General features: G+C 41.9%; 1 protein-coding gene across 1 annotated transcript; it reads right to left on the bottom strand.

Moving 5' to 3' along the window:
- Nucleotides 1–1,573: 1,573 nt before the first annotated feature.
- On the bottom strand, nt 1,574–18,266 carry cacng8b (calcium channel, voltage-dependent, gamma subunit 8b). The gene is made up of 6 exons (XM_034127292.1): nt 17,920–18,266; nt 10,504–10,796; nt 9,430–9,654; nt 6,328–6,411; nt 4,601–4,741; nt 1,574–4,295 (listed from the first exon to the last, which is right to left on the bottom strand). The coding sequence occupies exons 2-6, from the start codon at nt 10,532–10,534 to the stop codon at nt 3,505–3,507; spliced, it is 1,272 nt and encodes a 423-aa protein (XP_033983183.1). The 5' UTR covers nt 10,535–10,796; nt 17,920–18,266; the 3' UTR covers nt 1,574–3,504.
- Between the last annotated feature and the right edge of the window lie 206 nt (nt 18,267–18,472).

Genomic DNA, 18,472 nt, shown 5'->3' on the forward strand with positions numbered 1-18,472 from the left:
AACGGTTAGTCATAAAATGGTGCAATGATATGAACAAAGTTGATCAGGTTTAAGAATGGGAATCGATCATGGTTTTGGGTAAAACAGTAAAATACAGAAATGATGGGAATTTGGTTACTTTAAAAACAAGTCAACGTTTAATTTTGATTTCACACAGGACAAGAAATGCGGTCTCCTGGGTGAAAGTGTTGTCCTTTAAAACCCAGCTATCCACCCTGACCTCATCCATGGTAAATGTTGTCGCTTTTTATAGACAACTACGTCACCTGTCATGGACAACTATTATGTGGGATTTATGGGAAATAAGTCAATGGTTTATCTTACAATTGGTGCATTGCTATTTGTAAGTATTACTACCAACAGTTAATACGAACAGCCAGAAGCACACCTTCACAGTACTTCATAATTGTTCATACAAAAACATGCATGAGGTACCAGATGGCCTATCAGTAAGAAAAATATGTGCTTAGGTAGTCATAGGAAAATGCTATGAATTAATTTGAGATGCTTTTCTCATTATCATATTTTACATACAGCCCATCTGGTGCTTCCCATTTATTTGCAAATATTATACAGGTCTGACAACAAAGGGCAAAGTCTTTTTAGGATCACAACACATCAAAGATTGCTAAGAGACCTTGAGCATGAGTAACTTAGAGCTATGCTTTGTCCACTTAAGACAAAACAGTGGTGGGAAGTGACTGAATGCACTTTATCAAGTACTGAACTTTAGTACAGTATTGTTTCTTTCATTCTCATACTTTAAGTGTAGCATAATTTGTCCCTATACTTCTTGACTTAGACTTAGAAATCCTCTGTAGACATGTTTGAGACAACTATACATTTTCTGGATTGAACTAAGATAACTATCTCAACTTATGAATCACGAACATATTGTATTTCAATATTTAAGTACAGGACACAAAGTCTTCTACTTCCCTGTAGAGTCTATTCTCAGAATAGGTGCATGTGGGGTTTCAAGTGTTTACATCACGCTTGATCCGGTTGCATTTCGGATCACGATTGGCCACCAAAGACTTACCAATGGCTATGTACATGTCTTAATTTGGTGAGTAGAGAAACTTTCAGCAACAAAAATGTGAAAGATAATCCTGTGTCAGACTGCACAGGTATTATTCTGTACAATGAAGATCAGCAATGTTGAGTAAAAGAAAGTTACACATTCATTTCACTTTTAATGATAGTAAATGCTCTAAAGTTTGCTATTGCTATTTTACCTAAACCTGCAATAAGTGTTGTTATTAGTTGTGATTTAAGTTCAATATTCACTTTCTTTTAGCTCTTTTTTGAGGTTAATATCTGTCTATTTAGCTGCTAAATGCTCCACTCCGTCCACTAGCATGTCGCTCACTGTGTTTGTGTGCTATTTGGTGCAGTAAGTGTGACTTTTATGCTTTAGTTTTTATGCTGAAAACAGTTGCTAGTTTAAACCGAAAACAATGCGGATTTGAGTGAACCAAAACAGTTAAGATGTTGGAGCTGCAGAATTTAACTTTAAATACATTGTTAACATATACATTTTAATTATAGCCACTTGAAGTAAATGGTCTGAATACTTATTGACTGTCGACAGATGCTCTTGAGGAAACTCAACACAGGTATAAGCTCACTCTGATCATCAGAAGAGACCCCATTCTTTTTTCTTGGCAAACAGAAACAAAAGACAGCAGTCTGTGTATATGTCTGTTATCGTTTTTTTTATAAACTTCGTGCAATACAGTGTTTAAGTTTATCACACATTTAGATAAACCATAATCATTTGTCTAGATATATCTATTCTCAACTACATACTATTCATATTGCCCACATAAATGCTATCTGTGTGCAGTTTTTAATCACATTATTCTTTTTTTCAAATGAAATCAAAGAAATGAAAACCAATAGAATCTGGAAGCGTCTCGTTGTTTTGTTTTGCTTCTTCATTATATCATGTAGCGGCGTGTCCATGGTTTCAACCCGGATCTGCAGTCACTCGGGACGTTTAGAAGAGAGAGTGTGGGGGGGACGGGGGGTAAAAGGGGGTAAAAGGGGACGGGACGGGGGGGTAAAGTGTTTACATTCTCCTCAACATAAACAGATAATGTCAGAGTTCAGACTTAAGAGCCGGGGGTCACAGGGGAAGCACAGTGAAAAGAATCTTTGGGGAGGTTTGGGGGGTCGCCTGGTGAATCTGTTCGTGGTCATGTGATAGAGTTGAGGAACGCTGATCATGTGACCAAATACTGGCGGGGGGGTGGGGGCTTGGGGAGCAAGTATGGCTGCGCAGGGTTAGAGGATGAAACCGTCCAACAAGAGTCCAGGGGGGGCACCGGGAACAAAACAGCCCAAAATGCATACCCAGTTTGAACAGTGGTCCCGAAAAAACGTATCTATAGACTTTACAAATATATGTATGCGTAAATTACAATGTACATGTATCTTTTCAAAAGTTTTTCTCTATAGTGTTTTTTTAAACCCTCTCAACCCACATATACATATTGTCTTTTTTTGCCACTGAAAATGATGAGTTGCATGTCTCACTTTGGGACTCTTCATAGAAAAAAATGATTAGGTTTTTAGTTTTTCTGCTCAGGCAGTAACCTTTACCTGAATCTGTACAAATGTATTATTCTATATCTCTTTTTTCTGCTTCCTCCAGTCAGAGGTTTCTGTTAATGCCCAAGAACAAACATCTTCAACACGACTATAGCTACAAGTACTACTGTTAACACTGATTAGAATGGAAATAAGACTAACAGAGGCCCATAGAAAACTCAGACTTATAATAACAATGACGTTGGTCAGTTTTCTCAGTCACTCACATTATTGTTGCATTTCTTTCAGTATCAATATTGGAAGACAATTTACAGTATTCAAATCTGAATTCATGTTATAAATGAAAATCATATAATATGGGGTAAAAAAATTACAGGCCCTCATTCTCCCACATATTGTGCACACTCATGCTTGACACTTTGACACAGTTACACACAGCTCACTGGCAGTCCAGCGGCTCTGCATGGAAGAAATTCACAGTAAAAGTCGTCAGATCGAAATCAGAGAGAAAGTAACATGAAAATTCAAATTTTCATTCCAAACTATAGTGTTTGCAAATACGGCTAGCCTGTAATAACGCTAAGAATAATCACAACAACAATTTTACATTAATGATGATCTGATTAATTAGCAGTAATATTGCACAAAAAGTATGTGAAACATTTTCATTATAGCCCAAGGTTAATTGCGTTTGATCATTAACAAAATAAATCATTTCTAGCATGTTAAAATATCAAAATAGTTTTATTGTGAAAGTTCATTGTTGTTGTTATTATCACTCTGTTATTACTCATCTTGTTTTTGTTCTCAGTGAGGTTGAGCAGACTAAGTAACAGTGAACATGGAGGGAGAGATTTCACTACCTGTCTGTCTCCTCTCTACCTTGCCTCTTTCTACCCACTCTCCTTCTCTCCCTTCCTCCTCGCCTCCCCCTCTCAAACCTTCGCTCTACACAGGCGTTGTCTTCCTATTGAGGGTGTTAGAGTTGCTCTCCCTGTCCCCCTTCAGCCTGTCCAGTGTCCCCATGCCTCGCTCCCTGTCTCCTGTGGACGAGGTGAATGGTGGAGGGCCGGAGCCCACTGAGTTGGGCATTGCCGCGTTGGAGTTGGAAGAATTGGAAGGGTTGTGGGACTTAAGAGAAGGGAGTGTACCACTCAACATCACCCCCCCTCCCCCTCCATCCTTTGGGAAGCAGTTGTGGAGCTGGTAGAGCGTGGCCCTGTCCACCGTTCCATACATGGGCGGCAGACCCCCCAGTTTGGGGTCGCGGGACAACGTGTAGAGAGAGATGTCACCTCCAGCCAGGGCCGTGTGAGAGCGAGAGTGGGGGTTTGGTAAAGTGGACACTGAGATGGGGCCCTGGGAAAGCAGCGCAGAGGGAGGCAGGCCGAAGTTTTTGCCCCCCCCTACAGGTGAGGGGTCTCGAGAGCGGGAGGGGTCGGTGGAGCGGGAGGAAGAGCGGGAGCGGCGGCGGAAGCGGTAGCTGGGCAGGCGGAGCATGGCGTGCGTGGTACTCTTGAAAATGTCGGTGCGCGAGCGGCATCGCAGCTCCTTGTTCTTCTCGATGTAGATGTTGACAGCCAGCACCCCCACCATCTCGGCCATGATGAAGGACAGGCCTCCAAAGTAAAAGGACCAACCGTAGGAGTACTGCCACTTCTTATCCTCGTCCTTCTTAGGAGAGATGTCCCCGAGGGCAGCTGAGATGTACACTATCACACCAATTATGTTACTCAGCCCTGAGGGAGTACAGAAATACGGTATTTATGAGAGAGCTAAATAAAGTCAGACAGACCAACTTACAGTACTAATAAACACATTTGTCTGACGTGATGATTTGTGACACTCCCAATAAAAGACAACTGGCAAGATGAATGTTGAATGTTAAACTCTCTATTAAACTGACAGAATAGTCTAAACACAGCCACACTCCTAAACAAAGAACAAAGACTGTTAGGGCAAGTTGTATTCTCCAGACCACCACTTACACGCACAGCCACACACATATAAACCCTTGTCTCTACACACAGTATTTCTGAGTTACCTGCAGCCACAAAGAGAATTCCAGCCCCCAGAATGATGTTCCTCTTGCTCTTATAGAACCGACTAGCAGCGATGCAGACCCCTCCCATCAGCAGCAGGATGGCACTGAGGATCGGGAAGATGTTGGAAGCCCTGACTACCCCTGAACAGAGGAGAGGATAATGGGGAAGTGGAAATGAGAAGGAGTGGAAATATTCAGTAAAGTAAATGTGACTAAATTCTGGATTTTCTTACAGTTTTATTATATAATATAATACTATAATGCCTGCAGCGCTCACTTGGAGTAAATGTGAGCACACACTTTGACCTATTCTTTCGCCCAATAGTTACTTAAAGGTGGGGTAGGTAATTCACTTCAGAAACACTTTTTGTTATATTCCATGGAATGCTCTTAACATCCCGATAGCAATGAATATATGAAATGCTTTGACAATAAATACATTAAAACATTTCATCTGTGGAAGCCGTAGCGCTGTAAAAAAAGCACGACCTATTATTTTAGCCAATTTTTTTCGGCTGCGTACTTTCAAATTCTAGCGCGCTCGAGCTGGTTTCTCCATTCTTACCTACCCTACCTTTAAGTAAAGCTTGTACCCATTTTTCAAAGCAGTCACATATTTTCCACATTGGGCCTCATGCAGTTACATAACATAAAGGTGAGGCATTATTAGTACTTACACAATAAGAGACAAGAGTTGACACAAACAAAAATCGGAGGAAATGTGTTCTTATATTGCCTCTAGCACAAAGCCTGTTCTGACACTAAAAGGGCATTTTTCATTATTATATTAGGAGTAAATTAAACTTTTTGAAGCCTGTGTCTGTCACACCGAGTTTAACGTTTGCTAAACTCACAATGTTAACAAGCTAACAAACACCCTATTCTCTTAAAGCTCAATATGGCTTTAAGTTGTCTAAATATCTAATCTAGGAAGGGTAAACAATGCTGCATACAATACTCCAATTTTCTTTTGTTGTAGAGCATTTTGATTGAAGTATGTACAGTAACAGAGCCTGCTCTATCAGTAACCGTCTTTGTCACCAAATAGAATAAAAGTGTTAAATAATACACCATAAACTTGATTAATACAAAGAGGATGCAGAAGCATAGTAACAAAAAGTGACAATGGTAAAAGCTGCTCCATTAAACAATACACATAATACATTGTGAGGAAATTAATTACTCAGTTTTAGACATACAATCGAATCAAACCCCTCCCCATGTGGCCTTCAGTGCTTTCAGCAGGTCTGCCAACCATGCAACACACACACGCACACGCACACACGCACACGCACACGCACACACGCACACACACACACACACACACACACACACACACACACACACACACACACACACACACACACACACACACACACACACACACACCACACACACACACACACTCTAGCACTCTGCTCTCATCTAGAACAACTAGGCCATGGGAGAGAAATGCCACCTAAATGCCAGCAAAATGCCTCTGCAACATTGTAAACAGAACACAGGCCGTTCTTTATGTATGCACAGGCACACATGTAGCATATCATGGAGAAGAAAATATCACTGCAGGGCATTGAGAACGAACTAGGGCACCCCATCTCCCCTGACTTCCTGTGCACAGTGTTACATGTTTATTTCTTGCAGAGATAATCTTCTGCCTCTTATTCATAAGCAGGCTTCTCTCATTCATTCATCATCCATGCCAAGTAATGCTGATATTGACTTACGTAGGACGTACTCTGCCCCGTCATGGTCAAAGTCTGCATCTTCTGGGAAGTGGTTGATTTGAGAACACACTCCTCTCTTTACTCCTGAGATTTGAGAGGAAAAACAGGGGTGACCAGACACAATAAAACATAAATCATAGCTGTGTAACCTTAGGAACACATATCCTTCTGAGGGACAAACTTATAGAGACACAGTCATATCTTTGTGAGAAAAATCTCTCAAACATGTTACACTTCCACTTACTGCATGCAAGTTAGTAACATCACACACATATATAGTAAACACACACACACATAAATACATGCAGACACAGGCAGACAAATAAGTACCCGTCGGGGTCTTGTATGTAGACAGACAGACGAACGGAGGGGTGCACGCACGATGATGACAACACACCACTGTTGCTGATGGATGGATTGTGAGGAAGATGAATGGAAGTGATGGAATGAAGAGACACAGACGGAGGGAGAGACGGACAGATGTGGGGTGAGCAGGTCTCTTTCTCACAGCTCTTATATTTCCACAGGTTATTCTGTAAAGAAACGGAGGTAAATCAGTTGAGGCACACAGATCAGTGTTATCATCAGGAGCTTTAGGTGCATGCATTTATCTTTGAGACATTAGTGTAAATTTGGCAGATTTCCTTCAGTTCCTAAAAACAAGGAATGATCACTGAATCCCTGCACCAGAAACGTGCATCGCTAACAGCTTCTCATTAAAAGACGTACATTGTATGTGGACCTATTAGCTTGGTTATTCTGTGTTATCCTCACAATTAAAAAAAAATGGGATTAAATAAGCGATGTAAGTGTGTTCAGGTTACAGTCTTGCCTGAAAGCATGGGGTTCCATTTTAACAACATCCACCTTTATATAATCAAAAGAATTTCATTAGTATTAGTATTTATTGGTATTAGTATTTCGATAGTATTTAGTATCCTGTTAATAATAAATATAAGGCCTGACACAGCCAGATCTCAGCAGATCTCAGCTGACAGAGTTGTGGGGCTTGGTTATAAATGAATAAAGAAATGTTCTATTAAAATGAGAAATGGCCGACAGGTAATTCAGGGCAGCCCCACCTTCAGTGAACCTGCAGAGGGGCTGGAGAGGAGGACAGGACACATCTCTATCCACAGCATAATGTGCCACCCACCCACGGGCATAAATCTTTTAGAGCTAGCATGTCCTGCATTTCTACTCCAGCTACACCTCGCTGCATCACTGCACGACTACTGAGCATCTCTCTTGGCTGAATACTCCACAGACATCAAGGATACTTGACCTCTAAGCCATGCCAAGACACTGTCAGCTCTGCTGCACCGCGATGGGGTAGAAAAGACCGCAAGAGAGGAAACTATGAGGGGGGGAAAAGGAGGAGAAACCAGTGAAAGACTAAATATAATGTTTGGGGGAGTGAGACAGAGGGATAGCAGGCGGAGAAACTGAAAGAGTGAGGCGACGGAGGGAGTGGGTGGGGGTGCACTGCAGCAGTGCTGCAAGGGCTCGAGCTTATCTCTAATTGGCTGCTTTGCTATCAGGAAGCTTAGAGATGAGGACAAATTAGCTTTGTACAATGACCAAGCCCAGGATGGGCCGCGGATGCTTTATAAGGAGAGCCAAGAGGTTTTCCTGGAGACAGAAGTCTGTATGTGAGCAAAGGCACAGATCACTAAACCACCCCTTTGGCTGTAGCTGCTTCACTGTTAGCTCCACCACAGCCTCTACTGTGGAGTGTTAGCCAGGCTGCGTAATGTATAATGAATTAGTAGCTTGTTTTGCAGTGACAAGCTGAGGATCGAGAGATGGCCTATGCCAGGTTCCTGTAGCTTCCGCCACTCGGAGTGAGAAGTTGATGGGCGTCGGGTGAACGTGGGCCTTTTGTTTCAGCACTTACATCAAATGACTGCAGCCTGAATCAAACACAATGATTCATGGATTATTTTGAGTGAGGGTTACGCTTCAGTATCATGTAATTATACTGCAATTATGCTGAATTGTTTTCTTGTCATTATGGTACGGTCTAACAAATACAAATAGATTGTGTATGTGTTGCTGCTAATGATTACTGATATCACAGCAATGCAGCAGCTTTCGGAACAAAGTGTCCGAAGGTCAAGTTCAAGGCGAGCACTGCAGAACACACTTATACTCATCCTGCTTTGCAACACAAGGAAAACAAGAAATGACACATGGTGACTGATGGAAAATATGTTAACAATTAAAAGCTTTGACATCGCCAAGATATTAACACTCCACAGTATCCAGTGCCTCCCACTCAATTTTGACGAGACAAAAAGACAAGAGCTTGTGAATACATCAAAGTCTGAATACAGAAATCTCTACATTATTGTGTGACAATCTGAATTATTCTACAAGTATAATGGGCAATAACTCCCCATTCACCCTTACCTTACATTGGGAAGTTAAGACGAGAAAGAACACTTGAAGGAATAGTTGAGAAATATGGGAAATAACTTGAATGTCCTGTGTTAGAAGAGAACATTGATACCACTCTCTGTAGGTAGATATATATTGAGCTTAATCTAGCAGCTGCTTAGCTTAGCTTACTACACAAACTGCTAACAGGGTGATGCCAATTTGGACTTTTTTGCGAATTTTCATTTTTACAATTCAGTCTTTTTACGGATTTAACAAATAACAAACCACAAATAAGATTATAACATGTAGAGCTTTAGAGCTGCTGGTACTGTGGGAAGGAAGGTGGTTTCCTCCTGTATCAAATATACACGCTAAGGTCAGCTGAATTCACTCATATTTATGTCATCAATCTTATCAACTTACTCTGCAACAATAGCAAAAACATGAATATGTATTTCTTCTATCTTCAAAGGACTCTGGTTTATTTTCCCTGCTCACCTTCGGGTCCCTACAGTTTAGTCCGACTACATTTGGATTCATTATATACTAACCAGTTTATAAGTAACCAGAGCTGTGCTGCCAGATCCTGTATCAGCTTTCACTGCAGCCTCCTCACTGAACTCAACAGCCTCAAACAAAGCAAACTTATTCCAGCACGCATCCCCTTCAGTCCAAATCACACCCATAGACCTAACATGTCTCCAACAACTTCTTCTTTACCTTCCAGGCAGCATATCCTCCACAGTCCAGAGTGGGTGAGCGCCCCGGGATCCTTCTTGTCCTTGTTATGGGGATCCTCCCCCGTAACATTGGCTGTGCTGTTGCAGATCATGGCACGGGAGTACAGCCAGTAGTCCGTCCCTATTGCCACCGTCATCAGGCCAAAGGCAGCAAATGCCCCCACGGTGGTGAGGAGGATCTGGATCCCCTTCTCACACACCATGCCTTCAAAGAGAAAACAAAGGAGAAAGAATGGAGGAGAGGGAAATAAGTTAGAGAACAAGAAAGAATGGAGTTGCAAAGCAGAGGTGAGTTGACAACCTTACACAAAGTTAAGTTTATTGAAAGGACAGCACAACGTTCAGGTGAGATGATGAGGGGCAAGAGGAGGTGAAGGTGGGAGGCAGAGAGGGAGGCGATGAGAAAAAAAGGCAAGAGCGAGGAGGGGCGGATGTAGGAGGTGCATAAGTGGCTTTATGATGTGTCCTTGGAGGAGAGTTGGTTGACTCTGCTGACTCCGCTTAACAAGACAGAAATTGATGTGAAACACAACAGATCACACCCTCCCAATCTCAGAGTACTCCATATTCATGACCCTGACACCATTTCCCCCATCAGAATCAGCAGGGCTGGAGATGAATACACAAACAGACACACAGACACACACACACACACACACAACACACACACACACACACACACACACACACACACACACACACACACACACACACACACACACACACACACACACACACACACACACACACACACACACACACACAAATACACACACTCTAACATGATATCACCTTGGATCTGATTAGTAGGAAGGAAAAGTGGGCGCACCTTTTACATACAAACAGGCATGTATGCTCTCACACAAATTGAATCATGCAGCTTGTATCATTGACCCATGCGTGTCTTAGATGGAATAAAGTTGCCTTAGTGGCCTGCTATCGCTACTGAGACACTCTCTTGTATGTTAAGCATTCAAAGTTTCCCTTTCAAAAGGTAATACTGATTCTGACATTGTAAAAGACTAAAGCCAACTTTCAACCGGTCAAGACTTACCTGACGCCGAGTTTCTATCCTTCGACTCCATCTTGAAATCTTTCTTTTCCTCGTCAGTGAAGAACGTGCTGTCCCCTCAATCCGGACAGCATCCATCTACTGTTTTCACCCGCTCCCCTCTCTCCTTCTTGCACTCGTTCTCTCTCTTTTGCCTCTTACTCTTGCTCTCTCTCTCTCTTTCTGTCTTTCTCACTGGAAAGCTGTTGCTGGTGGAGGTTGTGGCGTGGACGGTTGTCCCGTTCTCCGTCCGTTAGCAGAAAACTTGCATCATGGTCACTTTTCTGCTGCTGCACCTAAAATAAAGCAACACAGGGGGGATTTTACATTTCATTAGCTTATTTAGATAAAAGAAAAAGAAACATTATTCATATTAGTACAATAGGAAATGAGGAATCTTTGAGTTTTTAACTTTCAAAAGATCAAGCCAGTTTAAGACGTAACACCATTCTTTAAGAACATTTGATTTTTCCACCATTTACTACATTTCATCATTTTCTAAACCAAATCATGGTCCAATTAATCAAGAAGATAACCAAATATAATTTGATAGTAAAACAAAATAGATCACACTAAACTAAAATGGTGAACATTTGAACATTATACCTCCTCAAAATTGAATTTTTTTAAATTGAATTGTTTTAATTCTTAATCAGACTGCATTGTAAGCGTGTTAGCATGCATATTTGAGCATTTACCTCAAATCACCACTGTACCTAACGACAGCTAGCAGGGCTGAAGATTCATGCTGCAGATTCATCTTCTGTCAAATCAGCCAATCAGCTACACATTTTACATTATAGATGCTTTATTTAAACGTTATAGAACCATATCGGGATGACGCTCATACAGATTAGAGTAGTTATAGGTGACAGTATTACGGGCTAAAGACTGAATGACTCTAGAGCGAGTTGCACTGCATCTAGCCTGAATAAGAGGAGCAAGAGGGGGAGGCAGAGAGGACCAACCCGACATTGTTACCATAGCAACATTGAATTCCAAAGTCTGGATCAGCATAGAGCGAGGGGGGGGAAAGGGAGAGGGGCAGGCGAGGGATAGAGGGAGAAAGAGGCAGAGAGAGGGCAGAGAACAGATAGGGGAAATAAAGAGGCAGAAATGAGAGGGGAATATTTCAAATCAGTGTGTGAGTGTTGACTGGGAAACCCAGACAGACCAATGCTCTATCAATAGATATGTGTGTGACTACGGTGACACAGATGCTCCAAACACACACACAAAAGCACGTGTACTCACAACACACATGAATAAATACAACACGCCATCGAGAGGATGAGAAGTAACCGCTCCGTCTGCGTCTTTTATGGATGCAATATGGAAGAAATATAAGGATATGATAAAGCAGCATGGATTATTCAACAAACATTATTTAGCAGACATAATGCAGTGCAGTCAAGTCTGTTAATATTTGATGATGCAATATGGCACCGTGATCAAAATAGGTTACATCCTGTTTGCATTGTGAGACCCAAACAGAGCTGCCTCAGAGACAGAAAGAGAGATGGAGGGAGAGACGGTGTGTTGTGTGTGGATTTATTTTGTGTGTGTGCACATTTCCTCTCCAGTGCAACAGAGGATGGTCTAGTCCAATCTTATTGAATCCCAGTAATGTTCCCCTCAGCTCCCCTCAGTTAGACAGTTAGCCTCGTATCTCTGCGTTCAGGCTCCTTATTATGTAAAATGTCAAATGACACCACCACAGTGTGGCTTATTTATACATTGTGGGTTCATATGTGCAAGCAAACAAGTGAATGCGATTGTGCATGAGCGTATTAGTGTGTCCGTGTGTATGTGTGTGCATGCATGCTTGTGTGTGTGCATGTATGCTCGCGTGCGTGTGTCCACGTGTAGTATGACCTTCCAACCCTATCAGCATACTGCCTCTCCCTGAGGAAAATACATGACCAGAAGGGTTTACACTATCTCCAGGCCTAAAATACGCAGTATCTAGTTTGGTGTGTGTGTTTGTGTGTGTGTGTGTGTGTGTGTGTGTGTGTGTGTGTGTGTGTGTGTGTGGTCTTTGACTCCAGTATTTAATGAATGACCTCAACAATAACCTACTAAGTTATTCCCCATAGTGAAAACTCCCCTGTGTAGGAGATCATAATTGTCATTTAATTATCTGTAATTTCTATTTTCCACCAATAACTAAGAAAGAGGGGAACGAGGGGAATAAGAGCAAGGGAGCGTGAAAGAACAAGAGGGCAAGAAAAAATAAATAGAGTATGCAAGTTGAACTAAAAGGGTTAGACCGTACAACAATGATTGCGGGTTGGAAGGATGGAGAGGATGTAGGTAGTGTGGCGAAGGGAGGGTCTTTCTCTTGTTCATACTTGATTTCAGCCTTACTCTACAATATAGTCAATATGATATATCCTTATGGATCATGTATAGAGGATAACTGTTTATAATAATGTGGACAGTTATCCTTTGGGTTAGCTGCAATTCCAGCATGAGTCTTAGGTGAAAACATAAGGTTAAAACACTCTTTTGAACAATCCCTAAAAAACTGAAAAGACATAATATTCCTATTCCATAATTCTGAGCTTTCCAGTGCTAGATTTCTCTTGTGATGCTTTTATAGTATGTTTGCAACACCCGTTCTTAGGGCCGGCCAGAGGCCAATGAGCTGCAGCAAGATGTACTGCAGCAACAAAGGCCAAGGGCTTAGCTCTGGGAGCTAGCTGCTGCAGCGTAATTTATGGAACCGGCCCCTTACTTGTCAGAAAACTTCACATGTAATCATATCTACCTGTGTAATTCCCAGCATCATAGAATTCAGTACCTTGTATAAAATATAAGCAATGAGTTGTGGCTTCAATAATGCAGCCATAAATCACACAGGAGATTTGAATTTTGTAGCAGCTGCTCCATTAGCTATTCATTGCATAAATCAACTACCAAACTGCTTGTTGAATAAATGATGACATCTGTAATAAGTTTTTTCCACACATGTGAAAGAAAGCGGTTCTATGTGCGAATGTGAGACAACACTGGTTCAACATCAAAGTTACACTACATTGACTGTTGCATGTCCTGGAGAGGAATTATAACTCATATCGGGGATGGAGTAAGTGAAAATGACATAATCTTATACTGATTGCTTGACCAAGAGAAAAATAAACTAAATGTACTTGGCCTACTTATGATGACAGCTCTAAAAATACAAGCAGCATATTCTATTCCTTGTGCTTGATGCAAACATGCCTACATATTCTGAACAATGGTTCTTGGTAGCTGAGAAGATTTCTCTCCTTAATCATGAAAAAGTTACACACCTGAGCTCATTGCTGAGATTCCACAGCTGGCTAACACACACACACACACACACACACACACACACACACACACACACACACACACACACACACACCACACACACACACACACACACACACACACACACACACACACACACACACACACACACACACATGCATGACACACTCGCAGGTGCACAGACACAGATCAACACGCAAACAAAACCCTAAGCATGCTTGCAAGCACATATGCAGCTTCAAACCCCCACAACTGTCAAAATGATGACAATAAAATCATAAAATAGGTCATCTTTAAAAGGCACTTCAAAGCGTAGCAGAATTGCCATTAAGCCCATGTGAAGAGTCCACCAACATCCTCTGCCTGCATGTGACCAAGACTCTGCCTGTCTGAGCAGAACAGCCCGAGGAGGCAGTGACAGCAACACCTTGGTCTAAGAGGCTCCCAAAATAAAGTGTCTCTGGATGACCTGACGCTCATTAACCCATGAACATATGCTTAAAAGCATGTGCACGTGAACCAACCATGCGCATGGATGAAGATGGCACTATGCACTGAGTGAAGGGACAGCAGATCTTACTCAAGATGGCCCTTTAAATTCATGTGTTTTATGTTTTATTGTCTTAAAGGAAATGTGCTATTAATTTATTATCAAGCCATACAACTGCATCAGAAACGAAGGTAGGAAAAACACTGAATAACTGCATATATCACAGCCACTCAAAAAGGCAATACCCTTTTATTTAGATTATTACGGTAACAATCTGAAATATTTTCAAAAATTCAGAGGAATACCACAGTTTCACCCAGTCCAATGAGATGTCCTCAAATCGCTTGTTCTGTATGACAAACAGTCCAGATACCAAACATAGTTTATTCACAATGATAAAAACAGCAAATTCTCATTATTGATACGTTAAGTTATTTTGTTTATGACATTTAATCATATCAATAAATGAATGCTGCTGTGAAACAAAAACAAGATTATATTGTTGACATTTTTAAGGAGTTACGCAACCTCGCTTTTTTGTTGAGAAATGATGACAAGATCAATAACGCTCTCCTCTATGAGAGTGGTATTGATCTTTTCACCCATCTCTCAGCAAGAAAGCTAAGTTACTATAGCGCGTTTCACAAAACCCAACTTTTCATTCAACTCAAAATCCACTCACTAGCTTTTTCAATGGCTTTCAACCAAATGTCATGGTCTTTATTAGTGCATAGAGTTACAGACAACTAAGCAAAGTCCTTCTGCTCATGTGGACCTCGATTTTATCAAAGATGTTGAACTTTCTGCCAGTCAACTCAATATTTTCATGTATTTACTACTTTTCGTGTTAGCTAAATATAACAGTGAGACTCACAACCTTCTCTGTACTTCTTTTTTTCTAACAAACCTCCTTGAACTGGTAGAAATGCTGACGCAGCTGTCTGATTTACTTATCTTTTTAATACTGTATAGTACACAGTGTTGCAATGATTGAAAAGGCATTGGTCACAGGTCACATGTTGTGTATCTCCAGTCCAGTGAGCATGCCTGCTTGTCAGATGTGTGAACACTGTGTCTGTATGTTTGCACTGCATGCCTCTGCACAGACAGGCTGCCTACAATATATCACTGACACTATACGGTTCAATCACAGGCTCTTACAAACCCTGCTCTCAGAGGCTGTGCTTACTTGAGCGAAGCACTTAAAAACACCAAAGCTGGAGGTTAATTGATGCATGGGTCACAGGCATTCAGACAGGAGTCAAGATAAAAGCCTCTGCTCACTGGAATAATAAGCAAGGTTTTTGTACTGAAGAGGCAAATACTGTTAGCCTGTGTTTAATTTGCACGATTACAATCATGGAGCTTGTTTTACTGATATTGTTGCAGAGGTCTGAAGGTACAGATTTCATATTTCGATAATTTGGCCTTTTATTGGACCCTGATATCACCTTTAAACTGAGGTATCTGAGTCTGGTGTTCTTATACAATGCAGGTTTTCCCTCTGTGCTCCCTGAAGAGAGGGAGGAACATTGTGAATCCTTGCTGTACACCATCAAGACAATTCCTGCAAAGGCATTGATCCTCTGAACAATATAGCAACATGACAGATGTGATGATCATTGCAGAATTGCTTCTCCTCGGAGAGAGCGACAGAGAGTAAGACGGAGATGAAGGAGCAACAGCCAACCAGCTATGAAACAAGAGAGAAACAGCAAGGCAGAACAAGTGGAAACATTCAGAAGTTACAGACGTTCTTTCAGATTTTTCTGGACCGCTCATGTATTAGATGATTATGGTTTGGCCGGCGCTAAAACACAACTAGAGCCTGTGTGGGCTAGGCACCGGTATTGACTGCAATGAGTCACCTTACAGCGTAAACAGCAGATCTTAGAGGCGGCTAAGGGTTTTTTGAAAGTATTCCAAAATCCACATAGACATTCATCAAGGCTACACACACGTACCAAACATAGTACACACGGTGTTTCCCACGTGGGATGCGGAGGTGCTGCGGGGGCGTGACAACATACGGTGGTACCAACCATACCTCAATGAAATGTCCTGATCATTGATGGACAGGCGGACAGTCAATGGAAAGGCAAAAACATAGTCGAACATGCCCTTTAAGGAAGGTTAAAGTTATACTTGGGAGTCGGACTCCGGCATTGATCTTGCAACTAGAGTTGGAATTATTTAAATCAACTCCATGTTTTACGATGATTTTGTATAGAATGGTGATTCATTGATTGTGCAATTGAGTTCTTCATCCCCAATTATCTATTTTACAAAGCGAAATAAACAAAAGTAGACTAGTATGTAACTATCAACCAACACTCATGTATTGACACCGGCATTTTGCAGGTAAGTGCTATGATACTAATGTCAAAGAGTTCACCTTTATCCCTGTGAAATGGCCAACATCAAGTGAGAGTTTGACCGGCATAAGAACCATAAAGGAGCAGGTGCTGCTGATGGATACTTCTGCTGCTGTAAAATGGAAAGGCCAGACTCTTTTCTGAAGAGATGCAGCACCTAAATCAAAAGCTCAGCTCACAGGGGAAAATCTTGTGCTATTACTGCAGGTAAACACATTTTTGTTTAACATCACATGAAGATAAGCATTGAGAGTTGTACTATGGGCTGCAGCCTCAACAAAGACAGGTATAACTCACTACCTTGTTTTTTGACAGTGCACGCCACCGTGACTCCTGAATGCTGCAGTGCACACTCCTATAGCATCTCCAATTCAAACACATTTCATTCCACCATTAGCCCAGATGTGATCAGAGCTCTGATGAAAAAATGAATGATTGATAAGGTGCCAGATGTTTGGTGCCCTTTACCTCTGGATCTGTCAGAACACCGAGCACAGGTTGGCCTGTGAGAGGAGACAGTGGGCTGAAAGGAAAATGATCTCATAACGCATCAGATAACATGATGTGGCCCAGGTCCAACACGAAGCTAAGATGCTGGCCTTGCACCGGGAGGAGTCCAGAAGCTGCTGAGACCCCGATTAGACTAACACAAGCTCGGAGCTCAGCGCGTGCAAAGCTCAAGTATAGTGATGCGGACTGCGGTGCATTCATTAATAGAGGAGGCTATACACATCACCCTGCCTGCATAGGCTACACGGTGGAAAATGGACGCCTAGCATCAAGCGGCCGGTAAAGAGAAAACTCAGTGGACTGGGACACAAATCGCACATTATGATACTCATCCACATAAATCACTCCTCTTTGTTCGAGCACATTTCAGCACATACAATAGATATTTTAGTCCCAACACCTGCGGTGCGGATGCAGGGAAAGCTTCAAACGGGCTATTATAAGGGTTTCATTTGCATAATAGACGTTGCTGTCGCTAATTATAGGCCCGCGGAAATAGGTGGGAAAATTATCATTCAGCATTTAATCAGTGAAGTGTCAGAAGTCTGGGAATTATTATCATTATTCTTTTCCTGTGAATACGGTTGTCTACACAGTCAGTAGTAGGCTAAGTTGCAGGCAACGTGAAACAAATCAATGTGGCGTGTAAATTACACTGAATGAACTGTGATCCATTAAGCTGCAAAGTAAAAACAACAGTGACACAGTGTAATTATAATCATTAAAAGAAGCTCGGAGAGGTCTTACCTGCAGGCTTCTTATTTCAGAGATTCGCAGCGCGTCGCACTCCCAGAGAGAACGAGATGGAGGGAAAAAATAAGATAGGGGGTGGACGGTGGATGGGCTGAATATCGGGTCTATCGAGGCAAAAAATAAATTAATAGCAAAGGGGGGATGATTAGAGTTGATGAAAATAAGAAGCACGCGAGGGACTGGATTCTCAATTCCGGATTAAATCTTTAAATCAGCCAGTGATGGAAAAGGGTTGAACATGCATTAAAAAAAGGCTAATACAAAACACGTCACTGAACACGGATTTGTCTACAGTGGATGTGGCCGCTGCTTGTGTGTACTGGGGGAGAATGCGTCTCCCCCCACCCTCCGGTTGGACGCTCGCTCCTGCCTGTCTGCTCCTCTATGTATTTCTCCCACTCTGAGCGCGACGCAAGCAACTTGTCGCATCCCTCCAAAACTCCTCAATGATGGAAATGATGCCGGGTAATGTCAGAATCGACACGAGATGAAATCTACTACAGTATGTTTCGCTACAACATCATGGCAAAGGTTCACCCCCCCCCCA

The sequence above is a fragment of the Trematomus bernacchii genome, unplaced genomic scaffold (assembly GCF_902827165.1).
Source record: "Trematomus bernacchii unplaced genomic scaffold, fTreBer1.1, whole genome shotgun sequence".
NCBI classification, from domain to species: Eukaryota; Metazoa; Chordata; class Actinopteri; order Perciformes; family Nototheniidae; genus Trematomus; species Trematomus bernacchii.

Bases quoted from the DNA above. Each gene is read 5' to 3' on its own strand.
- cacng8b (XM_034127292.1), bottom strand. From the start codon at position 10,534: ATGGAGTCGAAGGATAGAAACTCGGCGTCAG. The intron at 9,655-10,503 runs GTAAGTCTTGAC...TTCTCTTTGAAG, and splicing joins GGATAGAAACTCGGCGTCAG to GCATGGTGTGTGAGAAGGGG. The intron at 6,412-9,429 runs GTAAAGAAGAAG...CTCAAATCTCAG, and splicing joins GAGGATATGCTGCCTGGAAG to GAGTAAAGAGAGGAGTGTGT.